This window comes from Zootoca vivipara, chromosome W (assembly GCF_963506605.1).
Source record: "Zootoca vivipara chromosome W, rZooViv1.1, whole genome shotgun sequence".
Taxonomy (NCBI): domain Eukaryota; kingdom Metazoa; phylum Chordata; class Lepidosauria; order Squamata; family Lacertidae; genus Zootoca; species Zootoca vivipara.
In genome coordinates this window covers 3,795,170-3,812,171 of record NC_083293.1, presented here as the reverse complement: position 1 = coordinate 3,812,171, position 17,002 = coordinate 3,795,170, and the positions used below count along the sequence as shown (strand labels likewise).

Sequence of the window (17,002 nt, the reverse complement as noted above, 5' to 3'; positions counted from 1 at the left end):
CCGGAAACTGCACTGTATTCTTTTATGATATCCAAAACTTTGATGAGACTTTGTTTGGGGTTCTCCACAGTAATGATAAGATCATCCGCGAAAGCTCTTAGTTTATAACTTCTCTTTCCTAAAGTTATGCCCTTAATTTCTTTTTCCTCCCTTATTTGTTCGCAAAGAGTTTCTAATGTCAAGATAAATATCTATCCTTATATCCAGGTATTCTAACAGATTTATGATGTTTCTAGTGTTATTGGAAATGCGCCTACCTGGGAGAAAGCCCGCCTGATTGTCGTGAATGACATTCAAGAGGACTTTTTTTGTTCGTTGTGCTAAAATGTATGCATATAGCTTATAATCATTATTAAGAAGTGCAATAGGTCTATAATTTGCTATTACCTGATGGTCCGTTCCCTGTTTTGGTATTACCGATATGTAACTTTCCTTCCACGTATCTGGCATAACTCCCTCCGTCATAATATTGTTCATAATATCTTTCAATGGTTCTGTTAGAATATCCTCAAAATTTTTATAATAACTAGCAGGGAACCCATCAGGGCCCGGAGTTTTCCCGATTTTGGCTTCTTTAATTGCATATTGGACTTCAAAAGTTGTTATTGGCGCTTCCAGCATTTCTTTCTGTTTTTTAAGGATTTTGGGCAGACTATGTTTTTCCATTTTTTTTTAATTTCTTGTATGGATTCTCCCTCTTTTATGTATAATTTTTTTAAAAATTCTAGGAATTTCTCCTCAATTTCTTTTGGATCAGTTATTATCTTTTCATCTAATTTTATTCTATTGATAATTCTTTCAGCTTCCCTTTTTTTAAGTTGCCAGGCTAATAATTTCCCCGGCTTATTGGCGAATTCGAAAAAGTTTTGTCTCATTGATTTTATTTTGTTTTCAATTTCCTTGTTTATTAGCACTGAGAATTGAGATTGAAGAATTTTCAAATCTCTTTTTAGGTCTTCCTTTTCTGGTTGTTGATATACTTCCCTTTCTTTTTCCTAATTTCTTCCAATAGGTCTTGTTTTTTCTTTTCCTTTTGTTTCCTCTGGATTACATTTTGTTGGATAAAGAACCCACGGAGTACTGCTTTGCTAGTATCCCATACTATTTTTTGATCCGTTCCCTTGTTTAAATTTAATTCAAAATATTATTTTAACATCCTTTTTGCCTTTTCCAAAATTTTTCCATTTTTTAACAATCCTTCATTTAATCTCCACCTTTTATTTTTTTTCATTCCTCCTTTTATTCTTACATATACTGCATTATGATCGGAAATGGTCTTAGGTTGAATTTCCGCCACAGCTACTTTAAATGTCAGGTCTTTTGTTGTCCATATAGCATCCATTCTTCCCGCTGAATTATTTGGATAAGAATAGTAAGTATAATCTCTTTCAAATGGGTTCCTAACTCTCCATGCGTCTTCCAGATTTAGCAGATCTATTAATTGGAAAAAGGTTTTTGGGAGCTTTAATTGTTTGTTTTTTTGGCTGCTTTTTTAGATCTATCCAGTTCTCATGCAACTACCCCATTTTGGTCACCTAGTAATATAATTTTTTCCCCAATTGCCTCCCCTAAATTTTGTACTAAGCTTTGGAAGAATTCGCTTTTCTTTTTATTGGGCGCATAGATACCTATTACAATTATCTTTTCTCCATAAACGGTGATTTGGATAGCGACCACCCTTCCTTGTGTATCCTTATATACTAATTTTGGTTCAAGTACTGAGCCTAGGGCTTGCTGATCAGAAGGTTGGCGGTTCGAATCCCTGTGAAGGGGTGAGCTCCCTTTGCTTGGTCCCAGCTCCTGCCAACCTAGCAGTTCGAAAGCACGTCAAAATGCAAGTAGATAAATAGGAACCGCTACAGCGGGAAGGTAAACGGTGTTTCCATGTGCTGCTCTGGTTTGCCAGAAGCGGCTTTGTCATGCTGGCCACATGACCTGGAAGCTATACGCCGGCTCCCTCGGCCAATAATGCAAGATGAGCGCGCAACCCCAGAGTCGGTCACGACTGGACCTAATGGTCAGGGGTCCCTTTACCTTTTATAGGGTTCGCATAGATTACCACTCCATTTTTTTCCCCTGATGACACAAATTCAGTTCCTAACCTTTTGTTTGAGAGAATTCGGACATGTTGTTCGGTGATATGTGTTTCTTGCAGACAGATCAAGTCAAGTTTCTGCTTTTTAAGGATATGTTCAACCTTGTTTCTTTTACTTTTCTCGTTTAGTCCATTGACATTCCAAGTCAGTACACTTAAATCCATTTTGAAACTTTTGTTAGCTTATAAACTTTATTGCAACTTTATTACTTTTATTTCCTTTATTTATTTATTTATTTATGTTTATTATTATTTTTTCTTTTAAAAAAAATTAACGTATTGGGAATGAGAATTTTTATACGCGATCCTTATGCGATTTTAGCTTTTTACTTCCTCCTCCAATTGTTGAGTTTCCTCCTCTTCTGGCCCCCCTCCCCCCATTGGACCCACCAAGCCCAGTTCCTCCTTATATTTCCTCCAGAATTTCTCTAAATCGTCCACTGTTCTATACTTTCTTCTTTTCTTCTTTTCCCTTTGTAAAAAAAGGACATTCCCTCCGGAAATTTCCACCTATGTCCAATAGATTTTTTTTGTAGTGCTTCTACGTACGGTTTAAACTTGTCCCTTTTTTTCAAGATTCTTGGTGGAATAATCTTGTGAATGATAATATCTGCTTCCTGAATTTTTAATTTTTTCTTGCTGCTAGTTTGTAATATTCTGTCCCTCATTTCTAAATTCCCGAAGGTAACCAGACAGTCTCCCGGTAAATTATTTAGTCTAGTGAAGGTAGATTTCACCCTAAATTATCTTTCTATGCTCTTTTTCATCTCTTCCTCCTCTATTCCCAACCATTTAGCCAATTCTGTTGTTATTTTCTGCTCAATATGCTCTCCTGTTTCCTCCGGAATAGATCTGAATCTCAACATATTCTCTTTTCTATGCATTTCAATCATAGAAATTGCGTCTAATACCGCCTCATGTGTTCCCTTCATGTCTGATATTTCTTTTTTTAATTTCTCTAGTTCTACTTTTTTCTCTCTATTCTCCTTCTGCATCTTTCTCAATCCTTCCTCCATAGTAACCATTTTCCCTTTCAACTCTTGTACCGTATTTGACAGTTCTAAATTCTTTACCACAACATCATTCATTTTACATGTCAAATCAGAGATCATTTTAGAGTTTTCATCTATTTTTAGTCCCATTGAGTCTATTTTATGGTCTGTCTTTTTTGCATTGTCATTCATTTCTTTCATTTCTTTTTTCATCTCAGACAAGTCTTTTCTCAGTCCCAAGAGAAGATCTTTCATTTCGGAACCCATATTTAACTCCTGTAAAGAGTTTCTTCTTTGCGCTTCCTGGTTGGAATATGTAGTTGCGCTTCCTTGAAGGGTTGGAATATCCTGGTTGCGCTTCCTTGAAGGGTTGGAATATGTAGATGTAGTCGCTAAACTTGTACGTCTCTTATTACCATTAGACATACCAGTCCTACCTTAATTCTTAATGGTAACAGCCAATAGTTTATAATAATTATTATGAAGAGAACAAAAAATAAGAAAAAAAAGCAAGAAAGAAAGAAAAAGGAAGATGAGAAAGAAAAAAAAGGGAAAGAAAAAGAAAAAATAAGGGAAGAAGGAAAAAGAGAAAGGCAGAAAAGAAGTTAAGAAAGAATAAACAAAAGAAATAAAGAAAAAGGAAAAAAGGAAACAGGCAAAGGAAATAACAGAAAAAATTAAATAGAGCAGAAGGGACTAGCCAATGTCAAAGTTACAACTGTATTGATAAGAATAAAGAGCTGGACAATTAAAGAAAAAATGAAGCTATCAAAGTTACACTATTGAGCCTCCAGTGGACATACAAATAGAAAAGGATGAAGCTGGGTTATAGATTTAAAAAGATCCCCCCAGTCAGAATTCTGTCCCAAATATTGTTAATGTTATTGTTAATATTGGTATTATTTATTCTTGCCTCTATATATTGTTCTTTCTTTCCTCTGAGGACTCTGCCAGGTGTAGCAGTTCGATCTGTTTCCGGCAGCAATATGTCTTTTCCCGGGCAGGTACAGAACGTTGTATCTTTTCTTAACGATGTATCTTTTCCCAGCGATGTATCTTTTCCCGGGCGGATACAAAGTTACTTCCAATATTCTGAAGTAACTTCAGGTATCTGAAGAAGTGTGCATGCACACGAAAGCTCATACCAAAATAAAAACTTAGTTGGTCTTTAAGGTGCTGCTGAAGGAATTTTTTTATTTTACTTCGACCCAGACCAACACGGCTACCTACCTGTATCCAATATTCAGCCTCTTTAAGCCTCTTTAGGGGAAATTGTATCCGAAGAAGAAGAAGGCATTCTGCTATGTCTTTTTCTTTTCCCTCTCCTTCTCTTTAAGCCGCGCGGTCATTCAATGACAGTGTTTTTAAAGGGAGCACTCCTTTTAAAGCTCTTAAAAGTTTTTGGGCTCTTCAATGCCACTAAGAAATGTCCCTCCGCAATTTTTATTTTCCCCAAAGGATAGATGGTTTATAAGTCTTTAACAATTCTTAAGTCCTGCTTAATTAGCTGGCTGGAGCAGATATCTCACAAAATTAGCCGTTGGGGGGGGGTTGGGTGAAGAGGAGAAGTATTATGCCATCAGCCCGTCCTTCTCCTTCCCCTATTCTTCCTTGCTGAATTGCGGTCTGCCAGCTGAGTCCACTTTGAAGAATTTAAAGGGATAGTTACAACAATTTCTTAACCTCCTTTCCTTTTCTCCTTCTGGTAGTTACTAATTATCAGCTTATGAGAGCGTTTTAAGCCAATAGATTACTCGTTTCATCTTAATGTTTCATTTTTGGAATTAGGAATTAGGATTCAAAAAGCCGCGGAGGTAACCCCCTCTTTTCTTAGCGTATACAATGTCCGATTAATTAGGCATGTTCTCTATTCTCTTAGCTGCCTCAGCTCTCTCAGCCCGTTTTGAAACTTTGAGGCTTAGCCATGCTTTCTTCCCAAAAGAGCAAGGAGGTTAGCTATTTTCCCAAGATTTTTAGCTCGGACGTTTCTAAATTCTTAAATAATTTACCGCCAGATCGTTCCCGGAGCCAGGCTTTCTCGCCGCAGGGAGGGGCCACTGATAGGGCGCTCACGGTCTCCTTTCCAGCTTTTCGCCGCTCCGGAGACCCTTCCAGCGCCTCAGCCGGTCCTCTAGGGTGCAGGAAGCCCTCCTGCACTCGTTGTGGGGGTTGTGAAGCCCTACAAACCCCCCTTTTTTCCCTGCCGGTGAGTGCTCGCTACAGAGCTCCACAGCGAGCGTCCGGCCACGATCCGCGGGAAACTGGAAGCCTCATCCTTCTGGACTGTCTAGAGGAGCTGGGAGCAGTTATATTGTGGTTCCACTCCTTCCTCCTGGGCAGTGTCCAGAAAGTGGTGGTGGGGGATGAGTGTTCAGACCCCTGGGCTCTCACTTGTGGGGTGCCTCAGGGTTCTGTCCTCTCCCCCATGCTTTTTAACATCCACATGCAGCCGCTGGGAGAGATCATCAGGGGGTTTGGGCTGGGTGTTCATCAGTATGCGGATGATACCCAGCTCTACCTCTCTTTCAAATCAGAACCAGTGAAGGCGGTGAAGGTCCTGTGTGAGTGTCTGGAGGCGGTTGGAGGATGGATAGCGGCTAACAGATTGAGGTTGAATCCTGACAAGACACATGTACTGTTTGTGGGGGACAGGAGACGGGCAGGTGTGGAGGACTCCCTGGTCCTGAATGGGGTAATTGTGCCCCTGAAGGACCAGGTGTGCAGCCTGGGAGTCATTCTGGACTCACAGCTATCCATGGAGGCGCAGGTTAATTCTGTATCCAGGGCGGCTGTTTATCAGCTCCATCTGGTATGCAGGCGTGAGACCCTACTTGCCCGCAGACTGTCTCGCCAGAGTGGTGCATGCTCTAGTTATCTCTCGCTTGGACTACTGCAATGCGACTACTCCAATAAAGGAGTCTGCTTTGGGGGAGCCTGTTTGCGCCCCTTCATAAAATTGTGCACGGGGACGTCTCCACAACTGCTAAACTTTGCCTTTTATTCAAACTGAAACCACAAACCAGACTTTATAGATACAGGGTTATTCGGTGTTTGGTTGAGTGTTCCTCAGCTATAATCAAAACCTGTGAGTGATAACTTGCTTGCTTGGAAGCAAAAGGGTACAGTGGTACCTCGGGTTACATACTCAATTTGTTCCGGGGTGCCGTTTGCACCCCAAAAGTACGCAACCCGAGCGTCCATTTTGTGCATGCATGAAAGTGCAATATCACGCTTCTGCGCATGCGCAGACCGCACGCGGGGCGAAAAGCAGCAAAAAATACCTCCAGGTTTGCGGAGTACGCAACCCAAAAGTATGTAACCCGAAGCTTACGTAACCCGAGGTACGACTGTATTTAGAGCCATGTATATGTGACCGAGGGATGTGGATGCAAGTCATCCATTTAAGCTCCTAAGTTGGCAATGCTTTTCAAAAACGCCAGGGATGGACAAATTAACACAAACTGTATCACAAATATACATACATACAGCCATTGCATTTGTTGGCAAAATTGGACTTTTAGAAGGAGTGCTTGTATGAACAAAAACAACTCTCATTCAGTTATGGGTAATTTTTAATATTCCTTTATATACATCCTAAACACAATATTGATTCATAAAATAATGAATCAAAACGGGTGTCTCACTTTAGTAGCAGCGTTTCATTGGGTAACAATGAACAGTGTATAGATTACACTGAGACCAGGATGCAATCTTATCATGATCCCCAGTAAAGTGTTATTCATCTGAATCCAGATCAGTCTCCTGCAACGGATGGGAGGTCGTCTCTTTCTTCCTAGTCCTTGTGGCTAATGGAAAAGAAATAACTCTCATGATGCTGTTGTTATTTATCATGTGTACTGAGCGTGGGACAAACTTAGAAAGATGATAGACCGATGCTAGCTGTTGTTGATATACAAACTTTACAGCAACGCAAGTGTGAGATGCAGCTGGGCAGGTCAACTTTCTAATCCAATAATAATAGCTAAGGGAGTCAAACAAGGTTGCATATTGGCCCCCTTTTTGTTTAACATTTATTCCCTTATTAAACATCTTCAAGGGACAGATACACATGGCCCAAAAGGCAGATAAAATGTTGCCTATCCTGCTTCATGCAGATAATGCTGTCATCCTCTCTGACACAGATTGGCCTTAAAAGAACTCTTCAGAAACTAGCCCAACACTGTAAGGAGGATCAATTAGTAGTAAACTACCAAAAAACCAAAGTCATGGTTTTCTCCAATAGAAGAAAAACCTACAGATGGTGCATAGATAACCAAGACATTGAACAAGTCACCTGTTTCAAATATCTAGGGATTGTCTTTTAAGCGTCAAGAAAGAAAACAGCCCATATTAATCACACTTCCTCTATCAATCTTAAGATTCCATTGAGCAAAGGGAGGAAATTTTTATCTCAGCTGCTATCAAACTATTTGCTGCAAAAGCCATAGCACAATTAGTATATGGTGCACAACTAGTCCCCCTCTCTAATCTGGACCCCTATGAAAAACTACAATCAGGATTCCCAAGGTCAATTCTCCAAATCCCTAAATGTGTCCCCAACGCAGCCCTGTGACTGGAGACAGGCCTAAATAGGATTGAAGCCAAAGTGTGACTAGTTACTCTGTACACATGGCTAAGACTTAATAAGACCTCAACTGGGCTGCTCTCTTTGACATTGATTGATAATTATTGAACAAAATGGTGGAAGGGCATCACAAGAAAACTGGCTTTATATGGCCTTTCTCCTGAATATATTTTAGGTTTGGAAATAGGAAGGGCTAGAAGTATAATTAAAGAACGAATCTGGGATAGAGAATTCCAAAATGATCTTAATCCTCCAAAATTTATAAATTTTTACATGAACTTCAAAGATCCTATCCAGCAAATTATTTAAGTGCATTGGACTACTCTAAACACCATTGGGCATTTTCCAGAGCCCACTTTAATGTTCTCCCTTCAGCATTATTAGTAGGCAGACATCATGACATCCCAGTCCAACAGAGAGTATGCCCATGTAATTCTGAAGAGATTGAATCCATTGGGCCCATTCTTCTATATTGCCCACTGTATCATGATACCTGAAGAGAGCTAATTCAATGGTTACTAAGGAAATTACCTGACTGCTCAGAGGAAACCTATGTTAAATATCTTCTTGCTGACAAAAGATCTGAATATCACCAGGCCTGTCGCGAAATGAGTACTGATTTTAAACTCTGGAACATAGGTTTTAGCTGAAGGAGTGCTATTTTTAATGCAAATAAGCTTATAGGGAATTTTCAAGGGGCGGACGCAGTAGACAAAATTGTTCCTGTTGCTAATTCTGCTGCCTGGTCTTTGACCTCAAAAAAGAAAATAAGTTCATGAGCACTGTACAGAAGAGAAACGATATAGTGAAGGAAAACACGAAAGTGTGATACACTGCAAATGCAGAGAAGCATTCACTTGGTGCTTCTCTGAACATTTTTATCACAAGTGCATGGTTTCTGATTTGTCCAGCATCCTGTTCCCACAGTGGCCAAACAGATGCCCATGGGAAGCCCGCAAGCAGAACATGAGCACAACAGCAATGCTCTCCCCAACTCCAATTCCCAGCAACTGGCATTCGGAGGCATAATGCCTTGTGGCAAGAGGCCATGGATAGACATTTTCCTCCAAGAACCTGTCTGATCTTTGAAAGCCATCCAAGCCATCTCATTTGTGCAGTCATACCTCAAGGTGTGCATCTGGTGCAGCTTCTTCTTCTTCTTCTTCTTTAGCAATCACTCGTAGCCGAGTAAGATTGTCTTCCATAAACATGATTTTAACAATGGGTCCGTAAGTGACTGTGGAGGCCAATTCTGGATCCACACATCCTTCCACAGTGGGGACATTGGTTTCCAGGCAGGAGTTGATCACGGTGTGGATTTGCCAAGCGTGCCTTCCTCTTAGCACGTTTCTCCCTTGCGTCCTGAGATCGAGTTTCTTCAAAGCCCATGACACCTTGGTAAAGGCTGTTCTCCAACTGGAGCGCTCGCAGGCCAGTGTTTCCCAGTTGTCAGTGTTTATACTACATTTTTAAAGATTTGCCTTGAGACAGTCTTTAAACCTCTTTTGTTGACCACCAGCATCATAGCTGCCAAGTTTTCCCTTTTCTCGCGAGGAAGCCTATTCAGCATAAGGGAAAATCCCTTTAAAAAAAGGGATAACTTGGCAGCTATGCAGCATTACACCTTCCATTTTTAAGTTCAGAATAGAGCAGTTGCTTTGGAAGATGATCATCAGGCATACGCACAACATGGCCAGTCCAACAAAGTTGAGGTTGAAGAATCATTGCTTCAACACTGGTGATCTTTGCTTCTTGCAGTATACTGATATTAGTTCCCCTGTCTTCCCAAGTGATGTGTAAAAAATTTCAGACACCCCACTGATGGAATCTTTCAAGGAGTTGGAGATGGCGTTTATAAGTGGTCCATGTTTCACAAGCATATAGTAAGGTTGGTAGTACAATAGCTTTCCCTGCGAATGTTTCCCTGCGAATGTCCCGGTCCTCAAATACTCTGCCCTTCAATCGGGAGAAAGCCGCACTCACAGAGCTCAGGCGATGCTGTATTTCGGCATCAATGTTGGTCCCTGTGGAAAGGTAGGAGAAGTGATCAACATTTTCCAACGTTACACCACTGAGTTGGATTTGTGGCGCTGCAGAGGGGTTGTTTTGTACTTGTTGGTGCGGCACTTTGGTTTTTTGGATGTTGAGTGATAGGCCAAGCTTTTCGTAAGCTTCTGCAAAGATATTTAGGATGGTTCAGAGGTCATCCTCTGAGCGTGCACACACTACGTTGTCATCAGCATACTGAAGCTCTATGACAGAAGTTACGGTAACCTTACTTTTTGCTTTCAGCCTGCTCAGATTGAAGAGCTTTCCATCTGTTCGATATATCATTTCTACTCCGGTGAGGATATATGATATATGAGTTCTACTCTGGTGCAGCAATACCACCGCAACCCTACCACTCAAGACTGCACCCATCAGAGGCAAAATTCCTGTGTGGAAGGTGGTTATGCAAGCATTGCAGGCAGAATCAGATGAAAATGGTGTTAAGAGACAGAACATTTTAGCATCAGAATGAACCTTTCATGAGCAGTGCTCTAAGGCAACTGAAATAACAATGCATAGGTTTAATCCTGCATGGCAACATCATAGAATCACGGAATTGCAGAGTTGGAAGGGACCCCAAGGCTCATCTAGTCCAAACCTCTGCAATGCAGGAATGAGATTATTACTCCCCTCATGAGATGAACGTGTGCTGCCGCACTTTCTATTTTTATGTATGTTCAAGAACTAATCCACATAAATGTTTAAAGAAAAGGGAAGACTAGTCCTGCTCATGACTAGGCTTATAAATCACATCTACAAAAAAGCCAGGATTGGCTCATGCGGGTTACTACTAAAGTTCTGATATTGCAGCAATTGAGAAATGAATTGTTTAAATTGTTTTAGTTGCTGTGCTTTACTTTAATTTTAGATGTTTGTTGTTGTTTTTTGCTGGGCTGTTTCTTGTTGTGTGACTTCCCTCCCCAACCCCCACTTTGGTTTTAGAGTTTAATGGTGTACTGCATTTCGTATTTTCTTTTATGAGCAGACTGCCCAGAGAAGTTGGTTGGGTGGGCGGTATGAAAGTGTAACCAGTAAACAGAAGAGCAGTAAACAACAGGGAGGCCCACAACTCAAAGGCAGCTCATAAGAGTCACCTGAACTGGGCACAGCCAACCTGCTTTTGAGCCAACCAAACACTCCTTAATGGCTCCAACAGCACACTTGTCTATGGTTACCTGGCACTGCTATATTCCATGGCATGTGAAATCTCCCCTGCTGCCTCATGCGACATCGTGCTGTCTTTGTTGTCTATGTCTATTTGGCATATTCTCTTGAAGAACACAAGGCCTCTGGGTCTCACTGCACAGGATCCCGCACCTGAATCTCTGCTACTTTCACTTTGCTGGATTGCTGCACAACAGGACAGAAAAGAGGTTGCCACAATAGAGTTACCGGAGCCTGTTTTATCCCCCAGGTCACCTGCAGATGGCTCCAAGAATATTGCTCTCCTTTGAGTAGGTTTGTCATCCTTCAGAAGGTGGCTAAGCTGCAGTTCAAATAAGGACCTCAAAAGCATTTTGCATTTGAACAAAGTCGGCCACTGGAAAAGTGAGTGCCATATGATAAACTAGAGGAAGCTTTTTCAGTCTGCCCCCCCCCCCCCCATTCTCACATGGAATCTTCCATTCATGTGTACTATGTTTCCGCCATCCTCAGCTTTCCTTTCTCAACATTTAACAGCTAGGCATCATTTGCTCTACTGCAGAGGCAGTAAACTTTTAAGTCAAAGGTTTGATTTCCCTGAGAGAAACTGGTGTGGAAGTGTCTACTGACAATGGGGAGGAGCCAAAGCTGAAATTGGAAGAGTCTCCATCTGCCTGCTCTTACCTGCTTCCATCCGTCCACACATCCCTATGGCCCCTTGCATACTCATTCTCCCCATGCACACATAGTCATTTCAGTCACCATTCATATGAGGAACGGCTTAGGGAGCCGGGCATGTTTAGCATGGAGAATGCGCTTCTGCGCATGCAGAATAGAGCGCTTCTGCGCATGCAGTGAAACTGGAGTAAACCCTTCTGGGTTTGCCGCGTTCGTAACCTGAAAAGCCACAACGTGAAGCAAACATAGCACGAGGTATGACTGTACATTTATTTGCATTTAAACTTATTGTGCTCATATCACACTTTCTCCCCCCTCCCAAAACAGGAGCTCAAGGTTCTCCCTTTCCTCATTTAATTCTCCCAACAACCCTGTGAGATAGATGGGCCAGCCAAAATATTTCAGCCTCAAGGTCACCCAGTGAGCTTCATGGCTGAGTGCGGATTTGAACCCTGGCCTCCCAGGTCCTGGTCTAACCATTCTAACCACTATGCCACAGTGGCTGTCATGTTTTGCAACCTACACTCTGCCTTTATCATTCTCCCGCTGGTGGAGGTTGGCAGAAGCAAGATGTCCTTGTAGTTCTCAAGTATCTTATAGAGTGTGAAGGCAACCAACAAGGTTTGAGGCTATTCACAAAAGACAAAGGCTCACCTTCAAGTGCTGTTCGGCAGAGATCATGCTGTAATAGGTACCATTGCTCTTATCTCCTCTTTGGTGGGCAGTCTGAAATCTGGCTTTAGAACCCAGCAGTTTGAGTACCTCTCTGAAAGAAGCAGAGGTCCCCACTGAGTCATACCAGGAATGATACCTGATCTGCATTTGTAAGAACTTGGCTCTTTTAGTGTGGCAGGTCCTATACTTTGGAACTCCCTGTTTCTTGACACCAGGCAGGCACCAAGCAGGCGCCTTCACTGCACTGCGAAAACCGTTTTTGTTTAGATAAGTCTACCCAGGTGGCGCTGTGGTTAAACCACTGAGCCTAGGGCTTGCTGATCAGAAGGTCGGCGGTTCGAATCCCTGTGACGGGGTGAGCTCCCGTTGCTTGGTCCCAGCTCCTGCCAACCTAGCAGTTCGAAAGCACGTCAAAATGCAAGTAGATAAATAGGAACCGCTACAGCGGGAAGGTAAACGGTGTTTCCATGTGCTGCTCTGGTTTGCCAGAAGCGGCTTTGTCATGCTGGCCACATGACCTGGAAGCTGTACGCCGGCTCCCTCGGCCAATAATGCGAGATGAGCGCGCAACCCCAGAGTCGGTCACGACTGGACCTAATGGTCAGGGGTCCCTTTACCTTTTCCTTTTACCCAGGTGCTTAGAAAGTTGATGTGAGTTTTAATCTGTCTCTAGCCTACTATCCTTTCCCCTTATAGTCTGAGCAACAGGAGAAGCAGGTAGACAACATCCCAGAACCCACACCCAAGGTGGAAAACCAAATATATACATATGGGGGACACATAAAATATCAATAAATGCAGATTCAGTACCCCAAAACACATTTTACCCAGACTTTTGCAATCACAGGGTGGTGAAAGATTTTTCTCCATCAAGGTTTGAGATCCTTCACTGCATTTTATATTTTATCTGATCTTAACATTTTTTCCAAATCTGTCTTCTAATACTTTTTTAAAAGGGGGAGTACAGTTTTCAACAACTTCCAAAAGCTTTTCTCCCTTGCTGATCAGCCATTTTTAAAAATGTTGCTTTGACCATGGAAACAGATACACAGAGCACCCCCCTCATGCTTGTAAAGCCAGTAAGGGGGTATCAGAGAAGAATGTGTGCAGGTGTGGAGAACCACTATGCTATAGACAATTAGGCATGGATACAGGGAGGCAAGCCTTGGGAATAAAAGCAGAGAAGAGTTCCTGTGATGAAAAAGGCATTTCTGAGTCCTAAGGGTCCCAACCGGTCAGTCTGTGAGGCCAGAAGCCCACCTGGAGCTCTGAGGATCCTAGGAACCTGAAGGAGGAGATGCCAGACTGGTAGCGGCTCCCCAAGGTCTCAACCACAACAGAGACATTCCCGTTACTTGCTGCCTGATCCTTTTAACCAGAGATAGCAAAGGCAAAACGTGGGAGCTTCTGGAGGCAGAAACAGTGGCCCTCCCCAGGAAAACAAGGCTATGCTCAGTGACCACCTCAGCAAAGTGGGGCTTCCCAGGAAGGCTGGTGCATGGTATTGCAAGGGTGCACAAACCTATGTGTGCGCTCAAAGACTGCACAGGGCTTCAGCTGCTTCCGGACTCTGGTCTCCAAGACTAAAATAAATGCGTTCCTGATATCCTCCATGCAGATCCTCCAGGGTTGGTCTCCCTTACTGAACAGGCGATATATGAAGACCTAACAAGAAAGCCAAAGGAACAGCTTGAGATGCCAGTGGGCTACGATTGTGTGACAAGAAGAGAACCTGTGCATAGCCAAGCCCAAATGACCTCTTAACGGGGGCCATTCAGTCCTCTAAGGAGGGATCTAAATGATTCAGGCCTCAAATATCTGAAAGACCACCTCCTTCCCACAGAAGGCCTCTTGGTTGTTCCACTGCCTTCAGAAGCTCTGGGTGGGGGCGTTTTCAGGATAGGGCCTTCTCTGTGTTAGCCCCTAAGTTCTCCACAGAGGGGCATCTGGCACAGTTTGGTGAACGCTCAATTCACCTCTCTTTGACACTTGTATGTTTTTAGGACTCACCTTATTTCTGAAATTTTGTTTCAAACTGGTTTTAACATTGGGTTTTAATTGCTGTAACCTGCCCTGGGACCCTGGGGTGAAGGGGAAGTAAGAAATTGTAATCATCAGCAAGCCTTGGGAGGGCATACAAAACTTTCAGGGAGACATTTGGGGTTTCAGGCAGCCCCCCGTGACAACAACAAAGCTAATGGAGATTAGGAGCCTGATAAAAAGCACCAATGGGGCTCAAATGAAAACTGTTTTCACAGATTATTAACCAGGAGAAAGAATGGAAAGTGAATATGATGAAACAAAGATTGTTTGAATTTGCTAACAAATGTGGAAAACTGTTGGCTTGGCAATTGAAAAAGAGACAGAAGCAAAATACCATAACTCAAATAGTGGTCAAAGGAAAATCTATTGAGAACCCAGCAGAGATTAGAAGAAACTTTCAGAAATATTATAAACATTTGTATAAAAGAGAAAAAGAGGACAATGATAAGATAAAACAATTTTTGGAATTAAAAGGACTGCAGAAAATTCCCATGGAGAAAAAGGCTCTACTCAATGACCTGATTTCGAGACAAGAAGTTGAAATGGCTATTGGCCAAATGGAAACTGGCAAAGCCCCAGGCCCGGATGGTTTAACTGACAAGTATTATAAAAGGCTGAAGGATTGGCTAATCCAACCTTTGATGGATGTTTCCAACAAAATATTGCACCTGAGACCTAGAAGGATGCATTCATTACTCTGATCCCTAAACCTGATACAGACCAAGCTCAAATTAAAAAGTACATACCAATCTCTTTGTTGATTGTGGATTACAATTTTTTTGCCAATATTATGGCAAGAAGGCTGAAGATGGTTTTAAATGAGTACATCAATAAAGACCAGGCGAGATTCCTGCCTGGAAGACATATGAAAGAAAATGTTAGAAATATTATTGATATTTTGGAAATGTTAGAGTTAAAAAAGGATTGTAAAGCCATTATGATGTTTATTGATGCAGAAAAAGCCTTCGATAACGTGTCTTGGAGTTTTATGAAGATGATTTTGCAAAATATTGAGGTTGGCCAAAAAAATTTAAATGGTATTAATGCAATTTATTTGGAGCAAAAAGCTAAGCTTATTGTAAATAATGTGGTATCAGAGGAATTAAGAATAGAAAAAGGAACCAGGCAAGGATGCCCACTTTCCCCTCTTTTATTTATCTCAGTTCTGGAGGTACTGCTGAATACATTAAGAAAAAATGATGAAGTAAAAGGTATTGTGGTAGGGTCAAAATATTATATAAGTTGAAAGCCTTTGCTGATGATTTAGTGCTGACATTACAGGATCCAGAATCCAGTGCAAGTAAAGCACTGGAGTTGATACAAGAATTTGGACAACTTTCAGGTTTCAAATTGAATAGGAGTAAAACCAAAGTGTTAACCAAAAATCTTTTAAGTGAGGAGATAGCCAGGTAGAGAAAAATATTGGTTTGAATTTTGTTTAAAAGGTGAAGTACCTTGGTGTGAATCTGACTGTAAAAAATTTGAATCTATATAAAGATAATTATGTTAAGTTGTGGAATGAAATTAAGAAAGATTTGGATATATGGTCTCATCTCGAAGTTATCGTTTTTGGGTCGAATATCTGCTGTGAAAATGACTGTATTGCCAAAAATGTTTTTTATTTCAAGTGCTACCCATCATAGAAAATATGAAATGCTTCAAAGAATGACAAAAAATATTATCTAAATTTATCTGGCGGGGGGGGGGGGACCAAGAATTAAGTATAAATTACTAACAGCTGTGAAAGAACGAGGTGGCTTCTCTCTGCCAGATTTAAAAATGTATTATGAAGCTGCGGTGTTTTGTTGGCTTAAATAATGGTTTGTGTTGGAAAACATGATTTACAGTGGAACCTCGGTTTATGAACACCTCGGTTTACGAATTTTCGGTTTACGAACGCAGCAGACTCATTTGGAACGGATTAATTCACTTTCCATTACCTTCAATGGGAAAGTTCGCTTCAGTTTATGAACACTTCAGCTTATGAACAGACTTCCGGAACCAATTACACCCATGCTTCGGGTTAAGTACGCTTCAGGTTGAGTACTCCGCGGACCCGTCTGGAACAGATTAATCCACTTTCCATTACTTTCAATAGGAAAGTTCGCTTCAGTTTATGAACGCTTCAGTTTAAGTACTCTGCGGACTGCCTGGAACAGATTAATCCACTTTCCATTACTTTCAATGGGAAAGTTCGCTTCAATTTATGAACGCTTCAGTTTATGAACAGACTTCCGGAACAAATTGTGTTCATAAACCGAGGTACCACTGTATTAGATTTGGAAGGATTTGACAATGCATTTGGTTGGCATCCATATCTATGGTATAACAAGATAAAGGCCCACAGCGAATTTAAAAATCATATAATTAGAAAATCATTGTTCAATGTATGGATTAGGTGTAAAGATTTATTAGAAAAGAAAACACCTAGGTGGATTTCACCATTAGAGGCCAAGGCCCACAAAAGATTAAATATGGAAACTAAGTGGTTGAAATATAGTGATCTGCTGACTGGCTGCAATACCACCAGATTAATGAAATGTTTAAGGTGGATAATAAAAACACAGGTTTTCAAAAGGAAATATCCAGATTGGAATTGGAATTGTTAGAGACAAAGAGTAAAAATCTATCCAAGATGTATAACTTGTTGTTGGAGTGGCATACGAAGGATGAACAAGTGAAATCGGTAATGATAGGATGGGCTAAAGATGAATTTGATGCGCCTACACAGGTAGTACTTAA

The 17,002-nt window shown here is 41.4% G+C and overlaps 1 protein-coding gene across 6 annotated transcripts in view; it reads right to left on the bottom strand.

The window, feature by feature from the left end:
- LOC118083814 (HIV Tat-specific factor 1 homolog) overlaps positions 1–17,002 on the bottom strand; it is a 43,518-nt gene that overhangs the window by 23,549 nt on the left and 2,967 nt on the right. The window contains exons 2-5 of one of the 6 annotated variants that reach the window (XM_060270067.1): positions 15,007–15,114; positions 13,740–13,882; positions 10,897–12,308; positions 8,797–9,696 (exon numbers count right to left, since the gene is read on the bottom strand). In XM_060270067.1, the coding sequence (XP_060126050.1) occupies positions 8,797–8,883 (87 nt within the window). In that variant the 5' untranslated portion in view covers positions 8,884–9,696; positions 10,897–12,308; positions 13,740–13,882; positions 15,007–15,114. Of the gene's footprint in view, positions 1–8,796; positions 12,354–12,440; positions 12,515–13,739; positions 15,115–17,002 lie in introns of those variants that run through there. The other 5 variants (XM_060270065.1, XM_060270063.1, XM_060270064.1 and 2 more) reach the window with 5 other exon arrangements.